Source organism: Bos javanicus, chromosome 7 (assembly GCF_032452875.1).
Source record: "Bos javanicus breed banteng chromosome 7, ARS-OSU_banteng_1.0, whole genome shotgun sequence".
Taxonomy (NCBI): Eukaryota; Metazoa; Chordata; class Mammalia; order Artiodactyla; family Bovidae; genus Bos; species Bos javanicus.
The window spans coordinates 19,110,194-19,135,271 of NC_083874.1; the positions used below are offsets into that span (position 1 = coordinate 19,110,194).

Here is a 25,078-nt window from a genome sequence, read left to right on the forward strand (position 1 = left end):
CAGCAGTTCCCAACCTTTTTGGCACCAGGGACCAGTTTCATGGAAGACAGTTTTTCCGCCGACTGGAGGTGGGATGGTTTCAGGAAGATTCTCATGAGGAGCTTGTAACCTGGGTTCCTCTTTTGTGCAGTTCACAGTAGGATTTGCTCCTGAGAGACTAATGCCGCTCATCTGATACGGGGCAGGGCCCAGGTGGTAACACAAGCAATGGGAGCGACTGTAAACACAGATGAAGCTTTGCTCACTAGTGCTCCCCTCCTGATGTGAGGCCTGGTTCCAGACGGGGTTAGGGACCCCTGGCTTAAAGTCCTTAGGTGTTGAATTGTGAACACTTCTCACTTGTACGTCCAAGTTGGCTTTGCATTTTCACTTCTTTACCAGCTATACTTCATGAGTAAACTGTCACGAGTCGAAAATGCAAGTCGCTTGCTGTATTGAGAAGCTACCTATAAGAGTCACTGTGGTGGGATGGGTATTACTTATGAAGCTCTGTTTAGCTCTAGAGGCACCAAACTTGGGGCCCCAGCCTCCAGTCTTAGAAGTGAGGGTGCATATGAGGCCAGGAGACCAGTACCAAACCCAGTCTTCCTCCTGGAGGAGTTTGGGATTGAAAAGGGGTCAAAGAGAGGCGCCCACTCTCTGTGATCCACTGTCGGTCATGGTGCATTCCTGGCCACAACCTGCTTCCAGGGAGCCCTGCCTCAGTCCCCCAGCGTGGTACCTGGAGAGCAGGGACCCCCAGGCTCCCCGAGAGAACCATCCTGCTCCCACAGCCATCATGCCATTGTCCATCAAGGCAAAGACACTTCAGGTTGGAAGATGTGTCCTTGCCGTATTTGCTGCTGTCTGTGCTGAGCGCTCTATATTTCTTCCCTCATTCACCCACACAGAGTGTGGGTGATCTGCTCTACAGATCAGCAGCTCTCAGTCGGGTGCTCCTGCCCCAGGAGACGATGCTCAGTCATGTCTGGGGACATCCTGTGGTTGTCACACTGATGGGGCTCTTGAGGGTAGGGCCAGGGAGGCTGCTTCACACCCTCCAGTGCCCAGGATGGCCCCGCAGAAGCTGACCAACCTGGTGTCAGCACTGCAGAGGGGGAGGGGCTGGACTTGAATACACTTCTTCCTGTCATTTTGGAGTTTTGCCCTTCCTCTGATCCGAGACTAATTCCTGGCCTTTGCAAGAGCCCATAGTAGAGCAGGATACATGACCGGAGCCCAACCTGTGGGGAGTTGGGGATCACTAACCCCCCTTTGTCCTCTTGGGTGCTTTTTGTTCAGTAACTGAGGCTGACATATTTGGCTCTAACATTTCAGGTGGAAGAGCCTGCTGCTCCTGCTGGCCAGTGTAAATTCTGTCTATGGATTCTCTGGGGAGGGACGTGTGGCCAAGGGGCTGAAGAAGCGGGAGGAGCCAGCCGGGCCCAGTCCCAGGAGCCGTGGGGAGTCTAGGTCCTAGGACTGTCCCACCTGAGGCTCTCTTCCTGCCCTGAGCTAGGCTAGAGTTGGCAAGGGTGCCCACTCTGCTTTTTTCTCTTCCCCACAAGGGATGCCTTATGGCAGCCGAGAGAACTCCCTCCTCTACTCCGAGATCCCCAGGAAGGTCCGCAAGGAGGCGCTGCTGCTTCTGTCGTGGAAGCAGATGCTGGATCACTTCCAGGTGAGCCCCATGGTTGAGTTGGGCCCTCCCTGTGGCTGAGGCGGGCAGGTGCACTTGGCCTCTGAGGGGGTCCCAGCCTTTCCCCTGGGGAGGAGTGCCTGGCCCTGGACACCTGCCCTGCGCCCGCCCTCCCCTTCCCCCTGGGCACCCGAACCGCAGCACAGGCTGGTGATGACAGCGCCTGCTGGAAGCACCTCTCCCTTTAAAAACCTCATCAAAAGCGTGCGAGTAACTTGGGCTTGAGGCCCTTTTATAGACGTTTAACTAATGACCCATGTGGTCCAATTCATCTCGCTTCCAAAGAGGATGTGGCTGGTGAGTGGGGAGAGTGCCTCTTGTACTGGTTTACACTGACTGCTTTTGGATCATAAACATATGACAGTACTCTGGGGAGAGGACCCATGCAGCTCTCTCCTCTCTGCTTGTCGCCTGTCCTGGACAGAAGCCACCAAGCCCACCAGCTCCTATTTGCATGGCTTTCCTTGCAGCAGGGGTGGGGGTGGAGGGGTGCTCATTTTGCTTTGGATTCTGCTCTTTAAAAACACATTTCTGGGATCTCTCTTCTGCAGTCCAGTGGTTAGGACTCCATGCTTCCACTGCAGGGGGCAAAGGGTCAATATCTAGTCGGGGAACTAGATCCTGCAGGCCTTGCAACGCTGCCACAGAAAAAGAAATTTAAAAAATAAAAATGTGTTTCTTCCTTTTAATGTTTCTCTGAATTCCCACGTGATGTTCAGAATTCTCCGTGGGGCAGCTGCATGGTGTCCCCCATAATGCACCCGCTCACCTGCCAGCTGCCCCCCCGACCCCAGGTCAGGCATCTGGGTCCTGAATCTGCTGGTCCCCTCCCCCGTGCAGAGAGTGGGAATGTGTGGTGGTGGGTGGAATGAGCTCAAATGTTCTTGCAGAAAGGGGCTATGATCGAATATGGAGGGCGGGGTTCTGTAGGGTGGCACTGGTTGGGGGCCCGGCCCCATCTGTCTGGGAGAGAGTCAGTGGGGAAAGGGGGCCGGGGCCTCAGCTGCTGACGCCGATGTCCCCCTTGTGTCCCCAGGCCACACCACACCACGGGGTCTACTCCCGGGAGGAGGAACTGCTGCGGGAGCGGAAACGCCTGGGCGTCTTTGGCATCACCTCCTACGACTTCCACAGCGAGAGCGGCCTCTTCCTTTTCCAGGCCAGCAACAGCCTCTTCCACTGCCGGGACGGCGGCAAGAATGGCTTCATGGTGAGCTGCGCTTGCTGGTGGGGAGGGCGGGGGAATGGCTGGGGCATCCCACCCTGCTGAGCCAGGCCCCTCTCTCTGCAGGTGTCCCCCATGAAGCCCCTGGAGATCAAGACCCAGTGTTCGGGGCCACGGATGGACCCTAAGATCTGTCCCGCCGACCCTGCCTTCTTCTCCTTCATCAACAACAGTGACTTGTGGGTGGCCAACATTGAGACGGGCGAGGAGCGGAGGCTGACCTTCTGCCACAAGGGTGAGGCTGGGCGGGGGGTGGGGTGGGGGTGGACTCAGGAGCGACCGGAACACCACCACCACTACCTACCAATCCCCTCCCTGTGTCCCTATGTGGAGGGTGGCGGATGGGAACCCGCTCCCCCTTGTGGTCAGTCCCCACAGCCACCACTCCAGCTTCTGCTGGAGACCCCTGCCCCACCATGCGCCCCCACCAGACCACCAGCACCTGCTCAGAGCCTGGTCTCCCAGCCACTGCAACCCCCCACCCCACCCCCATCGTAGCCCTGTACAAAGTCTAGCTGCCTGGCTTTCTTCTCTGTGAATCACCCGGGCCATGGGGACCTGGCCTGCCCACTAGTTGCTGCCCATCTCAGCCTTCCTACCCCTGCCCTCCTGTCCGCCTCCACACTTCCAGCCCAGAGCTCACCAGATCCGGGCTTGCCTCAGGCCCCTGCCTGCCCTGTGTGATGGCACCCCTGTGCAGACGCCTGTGGAAATCCGAGGGCTATGGCTGATCCCTGCCTACCATCCTGCCCCAGGTCCCGGTGCCCTCTCGATAAGCCTGAGCTTCTCAGCTGGGGCGACTGGGACTGGCCATGTGTTGAGACATTGTTAGCTGTCACAATGGGGAAAGGATGTACCTGGCATGGACTGGGTGAGGTGGCGATACTGCCCTACACCCCATGGTGCCCAGTACGGCCCCCAGAATGGCCCCCACCGTCAGCAGTACCAGGAGAGCAGCCCTCCTCTGAACCAGACTCCTCATCTCCCATCTGGCTCTGTCCTCTCCAGGCTTGTCCAGTGTCCTCGATGACCCCAAGTCTGCAGGTGTGGCCACCTTTGTCATCCAGGAGGAATTTGACCGCTTCACTGGCTACTGGTGGTGCCCCACAGCCTCTTGGGAGGGTAAGTGCCTCTCTGGTTTAAAAACACTTGTGCACAGGACTTCCCTGGTGATCCAGGGGTTGAGACTCTGCGCTTCCACTGCAGGGGATGTGGGTTTGATCCCTGGCTGGGGAACTAAGATCCCTCATGCTGCAAGGTGCTGCAAAAAAATAAACACACTTCTGCAAATGCTCTTCTATTAATAGAAGCACAGTATACATGCTAGTCTACCCTTCACACCTTTCATTTAAGATCGGCCTCGGCTAGCTTGCTGGTGACACTCAGGCTGCTGTTACAGGATACCACAGCCAGGGCAGCTTATAAACAACACTGTTGCTGGGACTGGGAGTCCACAACCAAGGCAGATTCGTTGCTGGTGAGGGACTTTCCCTAGCTTCCGGGTGCCATCTTATCTCCCTGTCCTCACGTGCTGAAGGGGCAGGGAGCTTTCTGAGATCTCCTTTTTGTAAGGAGCACTAATCCCCTTCATGAGGGCTCCACCCTCATGACCTGGTCACGTCCCGAAGGCCCCACCTTCCAGTACATCACACTGAGTGGTGGGGAGCTAGGATCTATCATTTGAATTCTGGGGGGATGCACACATTCCGTCCGTTGCAATCAGAACACGGAGAATCAGTCCTCTACCTGTGGATGTCTTGGGTGCCACAGCTAGAGAGTAGCCCCACTAGCTGAAACTTGAGAAAGCCCACTTGCAGCAGTGAAGACCTATCACAGCTATAAATTAATTTAAAATAAAAAGAGGAAAGAAAAGAAAATCCCGCCTTAGAGAAATTCCCAGCTGGAAGAGAGATGAGTTGAAGCTACATGCACCTAGAAGTTTGGTGGGTTTTGCCAACAAGTTAGGAAGAAGCCAGAGCAGTGGGCCCTTTTGTATCTGTTTTTCTTAGTTGTGCCTAAGGCCGGATGTGTCACCTTTTCCCTGTTCAGCAGAGCACAGTCTGTCTTCTGAGGCAGGGAACAGTCATTTCCGGGGCCAGTGAGTAGTGTCAGACTCTCCACAGCATGAGCAGAACTGGCCCAGGCCTCTGCTGCTCAGAGTCCCTCTGACCTGAGCGCCAGTGGGCATGGGGCCACAAAACCCAGGATCCTGGGGACCAGGCGTTGGTGTCCACCGCCCCAGCCTTGCACCACCCCATCGGCCATCCACAGCCACCTTTACATCAGCTCACCTTTTCCTTAAGTTGATTTGTAAAGAAAACTTCATGGTCCAACCGTGAATACAAGCTTGGCCTGAAAATTGTGCAGTGGGGAGAAACCAGTGCCCTACACTTTAGCCAGCACCCAGGCAGAGGTTGGATTGTCAGGGTTGGGTAGGCTGCTGGCACTCCCAAGACCTGGCGGGGATCGGCGTGTTTCTGGGGAAGACACTGTCCACGCTCCTCCGTCTGGCCAGTGTCTTTCATCACTGTAACACCTGGTGTGCCTGAGGCCCACCAGGGAGAAGGGCTCCAGGTCAGAAGTCGGGGTCGGGTCAGGTCACTCTGCTCATGACTCTGCCTGTCAAAAGCAGGTGACTGTCCCACCCTTCGACATCATGGTCTATAAAATGAGGTCTTCTCCCCTTGTCCCTGTGGGCATGGAGGTGGGCTTCTTCTCTGTGGGGGGCTGTGGTCTCCTGAGTTTTCATGACAACCACAGATGTCTCCGGACATGGCATAGGTCCCTTGGGGACACAGAATGACCCCTGCTGTCATCTGCTGGCCTTGATGACGTCAGGATTCTCACTCTACTATTCTCAGCAGCTCAGAAACCCTCAGATAGAGCCCCCGGCATGCAGGAGCCCAGGGGCACTCACTCCGCTTGCTGTAACCAGCACCCTACAGAGCAGGTGTGGACATCTGCAGGCCAAGTGGGCTTAGCCACATTTGGTGGATGATGTTGGTCTACCCTAGCGAGTTAGATGTGGGTATAAGATGCAGAGGGGACCCTTCTCAGCAACCGAGAAAGGAATGGCTAAGGGCTCCATCCCTTGACCTTGGCACTGGCAGCCCCCATGCCGCTTGCTAAGCCAGCAGCTCCTGGCTACTCGCTTCCTTCTCGTGACAACGTTCACGGCACCCTTTCTTGCCTCGGCCCCGAATGCTGGTCTGCTCGGGTGGGTGTGACCAAGTCCCACAGATGGGCAGCTTGGACGTCACAGCTTGGAGACTGGACGTCCTAGGTGGAGGCATTGGCAGCTTTGGGTGTCTGGGCCCCACCGTGGTGGAGCAGAATCCTGTGTGGGCAGGAGTGGGGGGCAGCGGGGGGATGCCTGGCACCCTCAGCAGGTGCCCGGCTCCTTCCCAGGGTCAGAAGGCTGCAAGACGCTGCGGATCCTGTACGAGGAAGTGGACGAGTCTGAGGTGGAGATCATCCATGTGCCCTCCCCTGCGCTGGAGGAAAGGAAGACGGACTCCTACCGGTACCCCCGGACAGGTGAGGGCCTGGGATAGGTCAGGGCAGTTTGGAAATGTCTGAAGCCTCGTGGAACCCGGTGAGGCACCAACCAGGATGGGCCCACAGGACCCAGGCAGGAATAGACCCAGAGAAGCAGGCTGGGTTCGGGAACAACAGCCGGGCCAGAGCCAGCATCAGTGGTGACTGGCGTCCTGCCTTGGGGCCCAGGAGACAACAGGAGCCCTGGGGAGGTAGTGGAGGGTGTGGCCTCTCTGAAGGCGTGTCGGACACTCATTGCCTTGTGAGAGTACAGTTTGCCCCGTGTCTCAAGAGAAGCCAGAAATCCAGACTCACCCACAAAATCTACCAATTTATTTTTTTTTAACGTGGACCATTTTTAAAGTTTTTATTGAATTTTTTTATAACATTGCTTCTGTTTTATATTTCAGTTTTGGGCCAAGAGGCTTGTGGAATCTTAGCCTCCTGACCAGGGATCGAACCTGCACCCCCTGCATTGGAAGCTCCGAGTCTTAACCACTGAACTACCAAGTCCCAGAAATCTACCAATTCTTAAACATGTCTCAAATTATTTAAAAATACTTTTAGTGGGACTTCCCTGGCATCCAGTGGTTAAGACTTTGCCTTCCAATGCAGGGGGTGCAGGTTCGATCCCTGGTTGGAGAGCCAAGATCCCACATGCCATGCTAGGCACAGTCACACAATTTTTAAAAAGAAAAACAAACTCGGTGAGCCACACAAAATACTCATGCAGGCCAGGTTTAGCATCTTTGGGGCCCCCATGGAAGCCTCCAAGAGACTTGTTCCTGCCGACTGTGGGCTGTGCTAGACAGAGCCTTCCTGGGGAAACTTCTAGGCCCTGGTGTGAATGGGGAGGTCAGTCTTTTCCTTCCCTTGCTGGAAAGGTGAGGAAGCAGAGCTCCAAGATACCACCTGCCAGGGTGCTAGAGCCATGGGCCAGAGCTGAGACATGTCATAGGAACTGAATCCCACCCTGGAGAACCTGTCTCGGCTACCCCAGCCTATAGCCTGCCTGCCTCCTGACTGCTGAGCACCAGCTGTCGCCAGACATGGGCCCTGTTTCTGCGTCATGGGTGCTTTTATTAGGGGCGTGTGCCATCTTTGCACCCAGCTTTCAAGGTCTCCCGAGGCAGGGAGATATCTTCCTCCTGTTTTGTGTCCCTCCATGACCCCTGACCAGCCCAGGCCTGATCTCTGTTCTTACACAGCAGATCTGTAGCCACATCACCACTGGGCCCATGGTCCAGGCTCACAGTCAGTCCTGCCTGGGGGCCTTTGTTCCCCAGGCCAGAGAGGGTGACACACCCACAGAGGGACCTTTGGACAGTTGGTGTCTTCCTCCCCTCCCCCCATGTCAGCTGGGTCACAGCCTGGGAGCATCCCCTGCACCCCCAGCTGCCGCCCCAGCACCTCCTGTCAGCCCTCTTGGTCCACCTGCCAGGTCCACCTTGCTTTCATTTCTGCAGGCAGCAAGAACCCCAGGATCGCCTTGAAACTGGCTGAGTTCCAGACTGACAGTCAGGGCAAGGTAAATGTGGCCGGGGCACCTGGAAGAAGCGTCCAGGTGAGGAGGGGAGGCCAGGGTCTCTGCTGGGAGATCAGGTGGCCAGATCAGAAGCACTCCAGGGCAGGTGCTTCTCTGGCCAACTGAACCCAAAAGAGGCTCCACCCAGAGCCCTGGCTTCCAGGCCACACCCTTCCATCCATCACCCTGAACCTGGATTCAGACAGGGAGTGGCCCTGGGGTGTGGAGAGGGGACCCCTGTGAGTGAGCTTTGAGTGGAGGCCCTGCAGGGGTTGGGGTGCCCAGAAGGGCGGGGGTGCAGTCACCTGGAGGATCTGACCTTCGACCAAGGGTACCCCTGTCCCCGCCTCTGGGCAGTTCCTCATCTGTCACTTCAGCAGACGCATCAGTGTTCCGGATCCTTCTCTCCATCACCTAGTCAGCATCACAGATGGGGGTCCTCATCACCCAGGGAGTCACTCTTCAGGATCCATAGCCAGGAGGGCAGGGGAGGCTGTGGGGAGAAGGGTGGAGGCGATGCCCAACTCCATGTGAGGATGTTGGGGGGATGCCCCTCATGTCAGAGATCAAAGCAGGCTGGTGAGCCAGGAAGCCCCTTGTATTTTGGCCAGAATGGCTTCTTGTGTAACATTTCAGAAAAGTACCTGAGATAAACTACACTTATTTTCACGATCTAGGGGTTGGTTTTGGTTTGGGCACGAGTAGGCCCTAACCATGGAGAAGGAAATGGCATCCCACTCCAGTATTCTTGCCTGGAGAATCCCAGGGACGGGGGAGCCTGGTGGGCTGCTGTCTATGGGGTCACACAGAGTCAGACACGACTGAAGCGACTTAGCAGCAACAGCAGCAGCAGCAGGCCCTAACCAAGCCCCTTCTCCACTCCTGACCAGAATGTTCTGGTGGATCCTCCAGGGACCTGCACTAAGCGGCTTTGCTGAGCCCCACCAGCTGTTGTAAATGGTTCCAGGCCCCCCCTCAGATGAGCAGGGTCCTGAGATGGCTGGGGGATTTTGCCTACTAACCCACAGCTGGGGGATGCAGAGGTTGGGGGCAGGCCTGGGTGTGGGATGTGCTGGGCCCTGCTGGCCTCTCTCCCATCCACCCTCCTCAGGAGATGCCCCACTAGCCCTGTGTCACCTCCAGGAAGCCACAGGGGCCAGAGGCTTGTCTTGCCCAAGGCCACCTGGCTCTTCAGCAACAGCCATGCCAGAACCCTTGGTTTCCAGTCAGCAGGCTGTCACAGCAAAGACCGCTGGGAGGCTTTAGTCCCCAAAGGCTGTCATCTCCTGTTCTGGAGGCTGAAGGTCTGAAACCAAAGTGTCGACAGGGCGGCTTCCTCCGGAGGCCTGGCAGAAGACCTGTCTCTGGCTATCCGAGGCCTGGGAATGCCACCTTCTCCCTGCGTCGTGTCACAAGACAGGATGCATGGCGCCTGTGTCCACATCTCCCCCTATTATAAGGACGCTCATCCTGTGGGTTTGGGCCCCCACACCCCAGACCTCAGTATAACTGCCCCATTTCCAAGTCAGGCCCCCTCCTTAGGTCCCAGGAGTTAGGGCTCCAGTGTGTGGCTCTGGGGAGATACAGCACCTCAGAGCAGTGGCAGCACACGGCCAGGCCGGATGGTAACCCACGTCTGTCTGTTCCCCTTTAGATCATGTCAACGCAGGAGAAGGAGCTGGTGCAGCCATTCAGCTTGCTGTTCCCGAAGGTCGAGTACCTCGCCAGGGCCGGCTGGACCCAGGACGGCAAGTAGTGAGTGTCATCCCTCAGAATCCAAGACACCCCTCACAGTCACTTCTGCCCTGGGTTGGGCCAGACACACTACACCAGAGCCCCAAAGCATACCCGGGGGCCAGACCTGGCCGGCTGCCCATCACCATGCAGCTCACAAGAATGATTTTTCCATTTTCCAGTGATGCAGGGGCTGGGGATCCAAAGAGGAGTATTTCATCACATGGAAATGATAGGAAATCCATATTTCAGTGTCCAGAGATAAAGCTTTATTGGCACATGGCCACACCTCTGTGGCCACTCACTCCACACAGGCAGAGTTGAGTAGTTGAGAAAGGAACAGTGGCCTGCAATGAGGGCATCTGGTTTGTCTTTCTGTTGAGAGTCAACTTTTCCACCTCTGATGCCAGTAGATCTCTGTCCACAATACACTGAAGTTGGGACTTCCCTGGCAGTCCAGAGGTTAGGACTCGCACTTTCACTGCAAGAGGGTGAGGGTTCAATCCCTGGTCTGGGAACTAAGGTCCCGCATGCCGTGCATTACGACAAAAAAAGAAACAAACAGAAAAAAGATTTAAGCTAACTGTCCACTTAGAGCAAGATATGAAGCAAAGGACAAATAAGGGCCGAGGGTTTGGCAGAAGTTGCCCAAGTTCACCAGTGACGCGAGGTGTTTGCAGAACAGCCGGATCGTACAGTTTTGTCAGCACCCACCCCAGCCCCGTCCCCACCACCCCCATCTCCCTCCTGGGCATGCCTGCCAGCCAGGGAGGCTTTATGTACTGCGTAGTCACTTGCTCGAGTGTCACTGAAGCTGACAGAGGAGGAGCCATTCTGACCATGCACACGCATGGGCAGGGGGTGTCAGGCCCCGGCTGGCCTGCACCAGGCCCTGAGTTTCCCGTCCTCCCATCTCACCCTCCAGTGCCTGGGCCATGTTCCTGGACCGGCCCCAGCAGCGCCTCCAGCTGGTCCTCCTGCCCCCAGCACTGTTCATCCCTACCACCGACAACGAGGAGCAGCGGGCGGCCTTCGCCAGGGCTGTGCCCAGGGATGTCCAGCCGTACGTGGTGTATGAGGAGGTCACCGACGTGTGGATCAATGTAAGAGCTGGGGTGTGGGGCCCTGTCCTCGCGCACCTCCTGGTTTCCCATGTCCCTACCCCCAGGCCCCCAGCTCCTCAGTGTGGGGAAGCCAGCTCAGGAGGGAGGGTTGGCGGGGACTGCCCTCTGGCCAGACTGTCCAAGCCTCCGCTTTCTCAGAGAGACACAGCCTGAGTTTCCCCGCACCTGCTCCTGCCACACCCCCCACTCATGACACCTCTCTCTGCCCCGACAGGTTCACGACATCTTCTACCCCTTCCCCCAAGCAGAGGGAGTGGACGAGCTCTGCTTCATCCGTGCCAACGAGTGCAAGACTGGCTTCTGCCACCTGTACAAAGTCACCGCTGTCCTGCGGCCCCGCGGCTATGACTGGACCCAGCCCTTCAGCCCCGGGGATGGTGAGCAAGCCCAACTAATACTTACTCACCACTCTTGCCTGCAGTTCAAGCCAGTGGTTCAGTGCACGGCTTGTTCACGGGTCCCACCCCACAGGGTGTGGGTGTTTGTGATTAAGAGACTGGCCTTTCCCAACGCCGTTCCTGGTCTGGAAGGGCTATCACAGCCATGACTGGTTTCTTTTGGCAGCAGGGTTCATCCAGCACCAACTGCATGCCAAGGCCCTTTGTGTACCAAGGCTGTGCCATCTGGCCCCTTATAGGAGAAGCTGCCTTGCCCTGCACACAGGGAGGGTCACTGTATAAAGAGACAAGTGTGGACATCTCTGCTCTAGAGGGGAGGCAGGCAGACATCAAGAGACGGTGAAAGACACTAGGAGGCCCGGAGCACATCAGTGGATAACGTGACACAGGGCAGAAACCTGTGGCAGAGGTGGCCACACAGTGCTCTAGGCAGAGGGCATAGCCGGTGCAAAGGCCTGGGGACAGGACTAGGCCTGGTGTTGGGGAGGGACAGTGAGGAGGCCCATGTGGCTGGAGCAGAGTAGTTGGCGGGGTAAGGGAGGGAAGGCCTGGTGTGGTCGGTGGGACCCTCTAGGCCGTGAGGAGCATGGGCTTGAACCCAGAAGAAGGTTCAGGAGCTCAGAGTGAGTTGGAGCAAGGCAGGGGGACCAGCAGGCTGTGCCATCACCCAGGCCTGCTGGGGGTCTCACGGGGGTGGCTTGGTAACGAGGGGCACAGAGGCTATAGAGCCGGAGCAGTGCATTGGCAGGGCCGCCAGCCCCAGAGGAGGCCTGTGCGACTCGGCTCCCCATGTGGGCCCAACGGTGCGGGCATCGGGGAAGGTTTGGGGGCAGGCAGTGGCGCACCCACCTTGCAGTGAGTGAGGGACTGAGGAGTGGCTGTCCCTCCTGGGTCCTCTGGTGATGGTCAGTTAGCCCAGGTCTCTGTTCTGTACGCCCTGTGGATCCGTGTGGGGACATCTGCCCCTCCATAGGATACGTTGACAGTAGTTTGGTTCAGGCCCAAGAGAATAGAAAGGATCTGTAGCCACTGCTAATAAACTGTTTTTAATATAAAATTTCAAACACATGGCAAGAAACATTACATATTGTTATTTACCTGATAAGACCTCTAAAGCGAGGACTTCCCTGGTGGTCTAGTGGTTGAGAATCCACCTGCCAATGCAGGGGACACAGGTTCAATCCCTGGGTCAGGAGGATTCCACATACTGCGGACCAACTAAGCCTGTGTGCCCTGGAGCCCATACTTCTCAACAAAAGAGGCCACCACAATGAGAAGCCCACTCGCCACAACTAGAGAGAGCCCATGTGTAGCAACAAACATCAAGCATGACCAAAAATAAGTAAATAAATATATAAAAAAAGAGAGAGACCTACCCACCCAAAAAAACCTACTGTAACTCCCCTGAGCCTTTGGTCAGTCCCAGAGTTTAGTCAAGACCTGGTTCCCAACCTGTCCTAACCAGTCACAAGTTCAAGGCCTGGAAGGAGGTGGTTTGGCCCGCAGGGTTCTAAAACTGGGTACCTTTTTTTTTTTTTTGGCCTTATCAGTCTGCATGTGGAATTTTATCAATAGTTCCCTGACAAGGAATCAAATCTATACCACCTGCAGTGGAAGCTTGGGGTCAGGAGAAGCTCAGAGTCCTAACCACTGTGCCTCCAGGGAAGTCCCCAAAATCGGATGCTTTTGATAAAAATGCAGATCTCAGGTCTGCGTCCCATGGCAGGGGCCCAGCCGGTCCACCTGCCTGTCTCCCAGCTGCCTGGGTTTTGCAGCAAGTCCATTTTGTGCTTTGAGTCTGTGTCACAGCTTCCCCGGGCCCCCTTCACCTCTTTTCCTATCCTTCCAGATGAATTTAAATGTCCCATCAAGGAGGAGATCGCACTGACCAGCGGCGAGTGGGAGGTTTTGGCGAGGCACGGCTCCAAGGTACCCGAGTCTCCACACACGCCTGTACACACACACGTGCACAGACACACACACATGGTCCTGACCCCTCCAGACCCTGGGCGCCTGTGGCTTTCTTCTCCACCCCCATGCCCCGCACCTAGCCACCCGCTCCTGCTCTGCAACTAAGGGCCATGGGGGCTGCACTTGCCACCAGCAGGAGATCCTGGGTCTGGAGGCAGGGTTGTCTGCATTTCCTTGGATCCTGGTGGGTGGGACCTGGCCCATTCTCCCTGCCATTAGGAGCGTCCACTTGGCCTCCTTCCACTGCATGAAGCTACCTGTGGATACTGGTGGGGCCCACCGTGGAACTGCCCTGCATCCATCATTGGGGGCCAGGTCTGCAAAATTCTCAGTTTTACAGAGAGACCCCTTAATCAGACGTCCTGGAGCCCTCCCTCCCTCCCAGCTTTTATAAAGGTCTCCTGGTCCAAAGACTCAGACAGACCTAAACTGTCCAAGTGCCCAAGAGGAGATGTAGGCCAACCTTTTTAAAGCCCAGAGCTGGGTGGCCCGTGTGCTGCCAAGGGAAGGGGCCTTGGCACCCCTGGGCAGAGAGCAGAGGGGGCATCCATTACAGTGTCAACCTGCACCTCATCTGACCTGACAGCCCCCATTCTAGGCGAGACCACCCGGGACACGCTCAGGTTTGGTAGGAAACAGCAATGTGAAAACACTCGATCAGGAGACAAGTGACCTCCTTGGGCCCAGGTAATGTAAGGCACGGTGCCCGTGACAGTGGGACCACACTTGTCCCTACTGGGTGGCTCTGCTGTGCTTGAGTCTTGCTGGAGGCGCCCCTGGGCTCGTAGCCTCGCTTGGCCCAGCCAGCCAGGCACTAAGACTGGGTTTCCTTGCTGCGACATGGGGCCAAACAGCTCCAACCTTCCCATCTCCACATCAGTGGACACTTGGGGCAACTGTGGGCACTGTGGGTGTGGAGCAGCCTCCCTGGCCCCCACCCCAGCTGTGATGACCACAGATGTGTCCAGAGGCTGCCAAATGGCCCGGGGGCACAGAGCGGCCCCAGGTGAGAACCCTGTTTTAAAGTACTTTGAAGGCCTTTAGCAGCTGGCAGACACACAGGACAATATTAAAATCTTTCTCTGGGGACTTGCTGGGTGGTCCAGTGGTTAGGACTCAGTGCTGTCTCTGCCAGGGCCTGGGTTCAGTCCCTGGTAGGGGAACTAAGATCCCCCATGCCGTGCTCACGGCTGGGGGGGGGAAAAAAAAAAAACTTTCTCCATGGTCAGAGTTTAATCCTCTGCACACCCTATCTTTTTACCTAGAAATTTTCTTTAAAATAAAAAAGCAACATTTTAAGAAAGAGAAAAGGAAAGAATGTCCTTTGCCGTTCCTTTGCCGTCACTGCCCACAGCCACATGCTCCACCCCTGTGCCCCGGGTCTGGGTGGGTCCCTCACCTGCAGACTCTCCTTCCCGCCCACACAGCTTCTTACAGAGACTTGGTAACAAAACCAGCACACGACTTAACTATGGGTGGTTTGGGATTTTCTAATGACATCCTCCATTTTCAGAAAACCTGCATTTATTTTCCAGTGAGCACATGATAACCAACATACCAGCATTGGTTGTAAAAATTGAATTTCTCTATATGGTCCCCTTCCATCCTCACCCAGGCCCCCGTGACCTGCCTCCATCCTCAGAAGTGACCACAGTGGGGAATCACTGTAGGTCTTTCCTGTTTGCACAGGAACATGAGTATTTTAGAGGGTTTGTAGGGTTGCATGGCTTCTTGTGGTCCCAGAGAGGTGTGCTGTAAGGGTGGAGCCAGCCTGTCTTTAGGACATTTCAGCTATCATCAGCTCTCTCATCTGAAGAGCACTTGGGGCATCGCTGTGCCTTCATTTGGAATTTGCCCCTCCAGTGCCATCCTTGGGAGCAGTCCCCAGGGGCATAAAGGCCTGTTCAGAGCATCTGTGCTGCACGGTCAGCCCAGCAAGGCAGTGCCTCTTTCGTCCCCAGAACGAGGTTCTTTCCCCCTCCTCCTGAGGTCCTTGCCTGAGAACCACACCCAGGCCTGACGGGCTTTTCCTCCAGGAAATAGCGGGGCAGGGAGTTACCACTTCTTAACCCTGAGCACTTGGGTCAGAGGGTGGGCTGTCCCCACTGGGGACCAGGACTGGGGGCTGCTGGACCCAGGACAGGCCCTCCCTCGGCCTCGGTATCCCCCCACAGCTGTGCCTTCAGTCCCCCTCCGGTGGCTCTGGGCCCGCCTGGAAGGAGCTGTCCAGACTGGGAGTTCTGATTCCAAGTCAGACCAGAGAACATGTGGTTAGCCCAGCTCTAGTGGAGTGGGCTTCTTCCCTGCGGGATCCAGGACAGTCTCCCAGACAGCTCTCCAGCCGGCGGGCTGAAGCCAGCTCTGGGAGAACTGTCCTCCCTGTTCATAGAACACTGAGCCCTCCCTGGGGGCGGGGAGGGAGGCCCCGGGGGCCATGTCACCAGGAGCTCCTGTGCCACCTGCAGATCTGGGTCAACGAGGAGACGAAGCTGGTATACTTCCAAGGCACGAAGGACACGCCCCTGGAGCACCACCTTTATGTGGTCAGCTACGAGGTGGCTGGCGAGATCGTGCGCCTCACCACACCCGGCTTCTCCCACAGCTGCTCCATGAGCCAGGTGGGCCTCTCCCCAACGTGCCCTCCCTTGGAACATTCCAAAATATCAGGCAGCAATCTGGAACATGACCACAGGGCCACCCCCGACCCAGACAAGTAGGCAGTGTAGTCTGCTGGCTGTAGGACCAGCAAGATGGGGAGGTCTGGGTCTGAACCCGCCCCCAGGTCCCTCAGTCAGCAGCACCCAGGGCCCCCCTGGTCAGGGGACAGGCTCCTCTCACCTTTCAGGGTAGGGGTGGTGGTAACAGCAGGGTCACACGAGCAAACACACCACACGGGGTATGGACGGCAGGCAGTTGATGCAGGTGGAGGTGATGGGGGAAGGCGCCAGCACAGTGGGGGTGATGGGAGGCGCCCCGCGGTCTCAGTGCCCCATCCCGCCCGCAGAACTTCGACATGTTCATCAGCCACTATAGCAGCGTGGGTACACCACCCTGCGTGCACGTCTACAAGCTCAGCGGCCCCGACGACGACCCTCTACACAAGCAGCCCCGGTTCTGGGCCAGCATGATGGAGGCAGCCAGTGAGTAACCCCAGACCCCTGGGACCTAGACCGCGTGCATTGCCGGCTGAGCCCTGGTGAATAACGCGGGTGAGCGCAAGGCAGCAAGCGGCCCAGAGCCCCAAGAACCAATCGAGCGTAACCATAGCCCTGAACTGTCCTGTGGGGCCCCCGAGACAGCCTCAAGTTTCTGTGCTGCTGTCCCAGAGAGAGCACATGCAAAGGGCAGGAGCCGGCTCTGCCAGGTGGAGGGGTCCCTGCTGCTGCTGCTGCTAAGTCGCTTCAGTTGTATCCGACTCTGCGACCCCGTAGATGGCAGCCCACCAGGCTCCCCCGTCCCTGGGATTCTCCAGACAAGAACACTGGAGTGGGTTGCCATTTCCTTCTCCAATGCATGAAAGTGAAAAGTGAAAGTGAAGTTGCTCAGTCATGTCTGACCCTCAGTGACCCCATGGACTACAGCCTACCAGGCTCTTCCATCCATGGGATTTTCCAGGCAAGAGTACTGGAGTGGGGTGCCATCGCCTTCTCCAGAGGGGTCCCTACACAGGGCCAAGTGCACCTGTGCAGAGCAGATGGCCCCTGCCTGGGGTCGGTCGCTAGGGGCCTCGGGGAGTGGGAGGAAGCTGGTTAATTAACCCAGGAGCCTCCAGGGCGGCCAGGCCTCCACCCGGGTGACCCCAGGTTCCAATTCTAGCTGCGGAAGCGAACGCCAGTCAGTTCACTTCATCTCTCTTAAATGTTTCATTACCTACTGAATGGCCCCGTGGCAGCCCACGAGTTGTAAACTGAATGCAGAGCACCCCGCCATGGGGATCACTCACTAAACAGGGCCCCCTGGTTATAACTGCCAGGAAGCACAGAAGACGGGGTGCTTCTGGTCCACCCTCTGGGTTTGGGGGAGTGTGGGTTCGGCCAGAGGTGGGCCCCGCTCAGAATTGAGCCTGCCTTGGCTCACCCTGGCCCTCGGAGCCACAGCCACTCTGTCTCCATAGGCTGCCCCCCCGATTACGTGCCTCCGGAAATCTTCCATTTCCACACGCGGTCCGATGTGCGGCTCTATGGCATGATCTACAAGCCCCACGCCGTGCAGCCAGGGAGGAAGCACCCCACTGTCCTCTTTGTGTATGGAGGCCCACAGGTAGGCACGCCCCTCCCCCATACCCCCCATCCAGGGCTCGCGGGGCCCCTCCTAGCGCTGCTGCCCATCCCCACTGACCTCACTGCACAGCCTCCTCCCCCTTTCACCTGGTGATACTCCCTGTCCCTCTGGGAAGCCCCCCTAAACCCCGTCTGTGTGTCTGGGCCACCCACCCAGCAGTGACCCACTCTTACCCCTGGTCACCAGCTTGGAGCTCTGGGCCCAGCCCTCTGAGAAGGGGACAGGCCAGGCAGGCAGGTTGGCAAGCAGGTGCACCTAAGACAGCGCTTCTCAGCTGGGGTGGCTGTCTCCCAGGAGACACTTGGTGACATCTGGGGACATTTGTAGTCATCACAGCTGGGGTGGAGGTGCTCCTGGCATCTAGTGGGTAGAAGCCAGAGGTGCTGTCAACACCCTACAGCCAGCAGGACACCACCCAGAAGATGAGGAGGCCCCAAACATGAATTGTGCCGAAGTAAGGGACCAGCATAAGCCACATTACTTGGGGGACACACCACCCGGCACCACCAGCCTGCCACGCTCCCCATCAGCTTCTGTGTCTGTTTGTAGATAAAATAGAGGGGTAGAAAAGAGGCAAAATGTAGCTGAAGAAATAAGGGAGTAATTCCAGGGAGGAACTTGGGCAGGGGCCTTCCTCTCCGTGCCATCCATAGTCTTCATGATAGAGTGCAGGCCTCATCTTTAGACTCACACCTGCCTTGCCTTCCCCACAGGTGCAGCTGGTCAATAACTCCTTCAAAGGAATCAAGTACTTGCGGCTCAACACCCTGGCATCCCTGGGCTATGCTGTGGTCGTGATTGACGGCAGGGGCTCCTGTCAGCGAGGGCTTCGATTCGAAGGGGCTCTGAAAAACCAGATGGTAATGTCTTTTCCCATTCCCTTCTTGTGTGGTGAAGGTGGGGGGACCTGGGGTTTGGGGGAGGCCCTGGGGCACCTTCCTCAAGGACAGTCTTGGCCAGGGTGTCAGTCCTATGGGGCAGCCTATGGAACTAGAGGAATGTCCACTCTGCTGCTCAGCTCTGAGTGGTGCCCCGTGGGGAGACAGGTATACATATACCCTACCTGGTGCCTAAGACCCAGATGCAGCCAGGCATGTCAGTATAGGCTCCTTCAGCAGGAAGCCCCGAGGGCTAGGCCAGATAGGCACTGGTGGCTGTGGAAGTGGTAGTGGCGGTGGTGGTGAGGATGGTGATGATGGTGGGGATATTGATGGTGGTGGGGGTGATGCTGGTGATGATGAGGAATTTGATGGTGATAATGGTGGTGTTGAGGATGGAGGTGGTGGTGCTGGTGGTGGTGATAACACCAGCTGTTTGAGTCTTGGCACACACCAGGCCTCTGAATACAGGATACCTTGCATTTCATTTCATCCTCACACTCACTGTAAAATCCGTACTCTTCATGTTAACCTCCTTATTTTGGGGATGGGGAAACTGAGGCCCAGAGAGGGGATGTAACTTTATCAGAGCCAGCCAGGAGATGGCAGGGCAGGGTTGGTGCCAGGTCCAGCTGACCACCACCCCGAGAGGTTTGCACAGGACCTGGAGAGAGGGTGACTTCCAGAGAGGGCCCCCTGCGAGGGAAGGGAGACCGTGGGGCATGGGCCTGGGAGGAGGCCACTGAGGGGTACCTGGCCTCATTCCCCAGGGCCAGGTGGAAATCGAGGACCAGGTGGAGGGCTTGCAGTTCGTGGCCGAGAAGTATGGCTTCATTGACCTGAGCCGGGTGGCCATCCACGGCTGGTCCTACGGAGGCTTCCTCTCGCTCATGGGGCTGATCCACAAGCCCCAGGTGTTCAAGGTGGGTCCCGCCCCGCCTTCTCCCCCCTGTCTGCCAGCGCCCTCGTGCCCCTTGGAGCCCGCCCCCCCGGGGGAGGCATCTTGGCAGGGGCCTTGCCACGTGGCTGTTTCTCCCCGCAGCAGCCCCACGGGGACGAGCCCCCCTCCTCATTGCCCGCCACTGCTGACCCCAGGATGGCGTCCGGCTGCACAAAACCCCGCCAGCAGCTCTCTGTGGGAGGCTGAGCTCGGGACCCCGGCCCCGGACGGGCAGAGGTGGGGCATGGTGTGGAGAGCGTCGGGGGAGGGGCCCCCAGGCCGGCGGCGCTGCCAGGGCGATGAGGAGGAGGAGGCAGGAAGGCAGTGGGCCCAGGGAGGGGCCAAGTTCAGCCTGAGCGCTCGCCTAGCTCACCCACCCACGACAGTGCACGGTCCACGGGGGAGACACACGGAGGGCCCCTCCCCGCCAGCCCCCGTGTGCATGCCCGCTCCTCATGTCCTCCGGGGGAGGCCCCGGGACCACAGGCCAAACGCAGGCTCCCAGGACGTGACCCCTATGTGTGTCTCTCTCTCTTTCTCTGCACCCCTTCACCCACGGTGGCCCCCAGGTGGCCATCGCAGGCGCCCCGGTCACAGTGTGGATGGCCTACGACACGGGCTACACAGAACGCTACATGGATGTCCCAGAGAACAACCAGCTTGGCTACGAGGCGGGTTCCGTGGCCCTGCACGTGGAGAAGCTGCCCAATGAGTAAGGCCCCCTGCCGCCAGATCACCAAGGCCGGCCCTCCCTGAAGTTGGGTCCTCCTGGGGCCGGGTGGGCGTGGCTTCCACACCTGCTTCTCTGTCTGCCGGCGCCCCCTCCCCTTCCTCCATCCGCCTCACAGAAAGCAGGCCCCCGGGTTCTCTTGGCCCAAGGAGAGAGGGAAGCCCCCAGCCCTGCCCCCAGAAACATGGAGAGGAAGCTCTAGAATGATACTACTTTGGACACCCTGGCATCCCTTGGCTCCTAAGCACGTAGCCTGCCGTGGGCCCTGTGAGTCGGTTTTGAACCCTAACCGCCTGTCTTGTGGGTTCTGCCTCAGAACCCAGGTCCACAGTGGTTGTAAAACCTACGTGTGTTGGCCCAGCTCTGATATTCCATGTATGCTTTGGGCACTGGTTTCTGATTTTCCCATCGGAAAGAAAATGGTGTGGCCATTTCTGATGTACCTTGTGTCTGGTGAACGTCCACCCTGGCCTCACCTTTAGTGCCAAGGTTCTTGTCCCAGACTGACCCCGCCCTGGCCCCTCTCCCTGCGAGGCCGTTCTCTTCAGTCTAGAGGGTGACTCCAGGGGCCACCATGGTGCAGCCAAGCTCAGAACCCACAGCTCTGCAGCCACTTCCATCCACTTTTGCATTCATCTCAGTTCACTGGAATAATAAAAGACAGAAGCCTGGTGGTTGCCAGGGACTGGGAGCGACTGCTCATGGGTATAGAGTTTGCTTCAGGATGATGGAAATGTCCTGTAACTTAGGATCCAGGTGATGGCTACTTGACATTGTGAATGCACCAAATGCCCCTGAATTGTTCTCTTTAAAATGAGTGAATTTTAGATCATGTATCACCTCAGTAAGCTATTTTTATGTCAAAATTTCAAAAGGAATCATCCTCCACCACCCATGCCACATGTCAAGTGCTTGGTAGCCACTGGTGGTGTAGGGTGAGGCAGGTCTAGCACATTCCAGAAGCTTCTGGGACCTCAGGGCATTCCAGGTACCACTGGCCACACCCTCCCCTCCTGGCCAGGTGTCTCCCAGAGGTGCCAGTCATGCCAGATCATTGGGTTGCTCCACCATCTGCTGCCAAATTGCTGCTTCTGCCTCCTCACTGCCATGGGGCAGGGTGAGAGAAGGGGGTTCGGTCCCAGACCCTCACCCCAACCTTGTCTTCCAGGCCTAACCGCCTGCTCATCCTGCACGGCTTCCTGGATGAGAACGTGCACTTTTTCCATACAAACTTCCTCGTCTCCCAGCTGATCCGCGCAGGAAAGCCTTACCAGCTCCAGGTGAGTGGCTCCTCCCAGGAGCTCGCAGGGTGGGCAGCAGCGTGGGTGGGGAGGGGGCAGTGGGAGGAAACCCATGTCCCTGCCCCCATCCTCATATCTGACTGCCTGGCTCCTCACGGTAATTGGTAATTACCCTGGCTCCCTGGGTCCCCGAGTCCATTCAGTAGATGCCTCGCAGTCCACTCCGCCCTCTGCTGGCCACCTCTGGGAACTGGGGGAGCACACGCTCTTACTGCAGGAGCACATGCGTTATTTTAAACCAAGAAGCTTGCTTTGAAGTTCGGAACCCCACCCAGAAAGTATGAGGGGCACGGGGGGAGTGGTTGGAGAGGAATTCCCTGAGGAGGTGACATTTAAGGATACTAATGAGTGAGTGGGGATTCAGCTAGGCCTAGGGGTCGGCTGTGGAGGACACTAGACAGAGGAGATTAGTGAAAAGGAGCAGCTCAGGGACAAGAGACCAGCGTGGTTGCAGCCAGCAGAAGAGCTGAGGACCAGGGCCGAGTGACCAGCGTGGCCAGGCGGGCGGTGCCTCCAGTGGTGGGCGGGGCTTAAGCAGTAAGGGCGGGGTCTCAGGCGAGGGCAGGCCCTCACGAGAGGGTGGGGCTTCGGTGGTAAGGGTGGGGCTTTTGTGGTAAAGGGCCGGGCTTTGAGAGTGGGTCTCAGGGGAGGGCTGTATTTTTTTCTAAGGGTGAGGAAAGGTTGGTCATCTTTCAGGCAGCCGTGTAGACAGAGGCCCATGGGGCCAGTGGGACATGCACCAGTCAGTTGTCCTGGCAGGAAAGGGGCCGGGAGTGAGGAGCGAGAGGCCTGGTGGACTCCAGGGGTGGGATGTGGTCGGGGGGGTGGGAGGGTGAGGGGGGTGGTTGGGGGAGGCCTGATGCTGGAGGTAAGAAGGACAGATTTGATTACCTGCAGCCGCCACGCAGTCTTTTTGCATCCTGGACACCTTCACGTGCTCAGTCCTGTCAGGGGAGGACACGTTGCCATTCAACAGATGGAAAAACTGAAGGTCATCAGGCAGGAGGGACAGGCCTCAAGATCTATGGCTGTGCATGCACTGGTCAGACAGGGCAGGAGGGCAGCGGGGCTCCCACAGGGTGAGGAGCTGTTGGGAGCAACCCTGCCCCCAACCTCACATGCACCCCCAACACAGGCCAGCAGCAGCTGCGTATCAGAGTTGAGGAGTCAGGCAGGGCCAGGGTGGATCCTCAAGTATCCCTTCTGAGCCTGAAGGCCTGAGTCTCCTGGTTGGGGTAGCCCCTCTCCCTGAATGACCACAGGTCATTTAACCTTGGGCAGGTCCTTTAACCTTGGGCCTGGTCTCCTTATCTATGAAATGGGCTTGATGACCCCTGCCTCTGAGGTGTTGAGGGTCAAATGAGTGCTCTCAGGAAAAACATTGGGCACATGGGGGCCTGGAGACTTGTGCCTCTGCCTCCCAGGGGAAGTTGAAAGTGAGACAGGATGCTCCCTTGGAGGGTGGGAGAGGGGGGATGGAGCACACCCACTTTCCGCTTCAGACACCCTGAAACACTTGGCTTGGAGGCTGACAGGCCAAACTTGTTCACACTTCACATTGTTGCCGCAGACCAGGCCCACGACTGGGGGTTGGGAGCAGAGTGGGGAGCCAGATGAGCCTCTCCTTGCCCTCACAACCCAGGAGGAGGAAGTGACCAAGCACCCAGGACCCAGGGTGGCATAGAGGGGTGGGTGTCTGTCCCAGGTTGTGCCACTGCCCTGGGCCCTGAAGGAGTGGGACCTATGAAGCCTTGGGAGCAGTAGGACCCAGGAGTCCAGGTCTTGATCTCAGCCTGGCAACTCCTCTGAGCTGGGGACAGTATGATGAGACTTGTGATTCATCCAGGATGGAATACTGAAGGCAAGGGTGGAGGAGGGCAGATATCTGAGCAGTTAGATGCATTCCTAGGGTGTGAAGCAGGTTTCACACCTGCCCCAGGAACCCTCACTCCATGGCCAGAAGCAAGACCTGCCTCGCTGTCACCATCCACCTGAGAGCCTACTTCCACTCAGCCAGATCTCAGGGACTGGGTGATTCCTTGGGTGTGGGCCCTATCACCAGCACACTGCCACTTCTCTCAGGGGAGGGTCCCCCCTTGGTTATTGAGAGGGCCCAGGAAGCACTTGGCAAAGCCTGGGGGGAGGCCCTCCTAGAGCAAGGGCTTTCTGGAGCCTTGGTGTGTCCAATCCCCAGTGGGGCCTGTTGGTAAAATGCAGTGGCTCAAGTGGAGGGCAGCAAATGTCTCCATGATTTGAAGCCCCAGCCCCTTTGCGGATATGAGTTCCTCACGCTCCCTGGGTTTGGGGGACAGAGGAGCAGCACAGGTTCGCAAGGCTTGCATATGTGCTTTCGTATCTGCACTAGCTGGCCCAGGCCACACAGACCCTACAAGGTCTGAATTTTTCACTCAGCCTTCATGGGGGGAGGCTGTCACTTGCCCATCAAGTTGTCCATGGAGGAGGGATTCAAACCTGGGTCCCTCAGTTCCAGAGCAAGACCTCTTCCCAGGGTGGCAAGGGTGGGACCAAGGCCCTGAGGGGACACGCTGGGAGCCAGACTCAGAGGGTGAGGTTCAGGATGCAGGGTCCTCGGTGCCACCAGCCTTGCCTTCTCTTTCCACCCAGATCTACCCCAACGAGAGACACAGCATCCGCTGCCCCGAGTCCGGTGAGCACTATGAAGTCACACTGCTGCACTTTCTTCAGGAACACCTCTGAGCCCGGGGCCGCCTCGGGAGGGGCCTGCACAGTCAGAGCACAAGTGGCTCCACAGCCGCCATCGCGAATGCAGGGTGCAGGAGGGACCGAGTGGCCTCTCAGGCCCCGCACCGCACCTCCTCCCACCGGCCCGCGGGACTGCCCGCCCCAGGAGCCACCACCTTCACCCCCACGCCTTTGATCGTTTTTGTTCATGCTCCTGGGTTTTCTGCCTGCTGCTTCAGGGTTGCCAGGATGGAGCGCTGAGGCCAGTGTCCACAAAGCACTTCCTCAAGCCATCCCACTGCTCCCCATTGTCTGGGAGCCTCAACTCCACTGAATGTGGAGGCCTGAAGAGACTCCAAGAAGCCTGGCCTTTGCACTGCTCGCCCCAGGGGCAGGGTGGGGTGGGGGTGGCCAGGCCTAGGCTCAGCCCAGCCAGCGGTGCAGAAGCATGTGGTTGCCTGTCCTCCCCACCCGCGCCCACTTGTGTTTTTTTTTTTTGTTGGGGTGTGGGAGGGGCGTTTTTCTTTATTATTTAAAAGACAGAAAGCTAGGGGTGCCTAAATCTAGAATCTGGGTCTGCCGCCGGCCGCTGGTTTCACCCCAGCCAGCACCCGAGACAGGAGCTGTGCACCCAGCAGACCGCAAGTGTGCAGGGGAGCGGGCAGCCCTCCGGCCCGGCTCTCCCTCAGCTTTCAGGCAGGCTCTGAAACGTGACCGGCTGGGGCTCTGCTGGCCAGCGGCTGCTGCCCCTTCTCCAGCCGGGCCATCTGGTCCCACGTTTCTGCCTGGCCCGCACTAACCGGGCTTCCAGGGTTGGGAGTGGAACCCTCCCCGCCTCAGGGTTATCCTTATTCTTCCTTTCCCTCCCGCCAAGAGTTCTGCCAGGGGCGGGTTAAAAAAAAAAAAAAAGAAAACCCAACAACAAAAAAATCCCACCAGAGAGCCGAACCACCTCTACATATTATGGAAAGAAAATATTTTTGTCAATTCTTATTCTTTTATAATTATGCGTGTAAGAAGTAGACACATTAAACAATTCCAGATGGAAGCATT

General features: G+C 57.5%; 1 protein-coding gene across 5 annotated transcripts in view; it reads left to right on the forward strand.

The window, feature by feature from the left end:
* The window catches only part of DPP9 (dipeptidyl peptidase 9), a 36,838-nt gene extending 11,760 nt beyond the window's left edge, over positions 1-25,078 (forward strand). For 3 of the 5 annotated variants that reach the window (XM_061422584.1, XM_061422583.1, XM_061422586.1), the window contains 18 exons: positions 1,548-1,660; positions 2,715-2,888; positions 2,970-3,138; positions 3,912-4,025; positions 6,312-6,440; positions 7,907-7,968; positions 9,620-9,720; positions 10,625-10,802; positions 11,038-11,200; positions 13,071-13,150; positions 15,658-15,810; positions 16,197-16,332; positions 17,307-17,452; positions 18,187-18,333; positions 19,122-19,274; positions 19,861-20,003; positions 21,190-21,301; positions 23,948-25,078. In XM_061422584.1, the coding sequence (XP_061278568.1) occupies positions 1,548-1,660; positions 2,715-2,888; positions 2,970-3,138; positions 3,912-4,025; positions 6,312-6,440; positions 7,907-7,968; positions 9,620-9,720; positions 10,625-10,802; positions 11,038-11,200; positions 13,071-13,150; positions 15,658-15,810; positions 16,197-16,332; positions 17,307-17,452; positions 18,187-18,333; positions 19,122-19,274; positions 19,861-20,003; positions 21,190-21,301; positions 23,948-24,040 (2,366 nt within the window). In that variant the 3' untranslated portion in view covers positions 24,041-25,078. Of the gene's footprint in view, positions 1-1,547; positions 1,661-2,714; positions 2,889-2,969; positions 3,139-3,911; positions 4,026-6,311; positions 6,441-7,906; positions 7,969-9,619; positions 9,721-10,624; positions 10,803-11,037; positions 11,201-13,070; positions 13,151-15,657; positions 15,811-16,196; positions 16,333-17,306; positions 17,453-18,186; positions 18,334-19,121; positions 19,275-19,393; positions 19,529-19,860; positions 20,004-21,189; positions 21,302-23,947 lie in introns of those variants that run through there. The other 2 variants (XM_061422587.1, XM_061422588.1) reach the window with 2 other exon arrangements.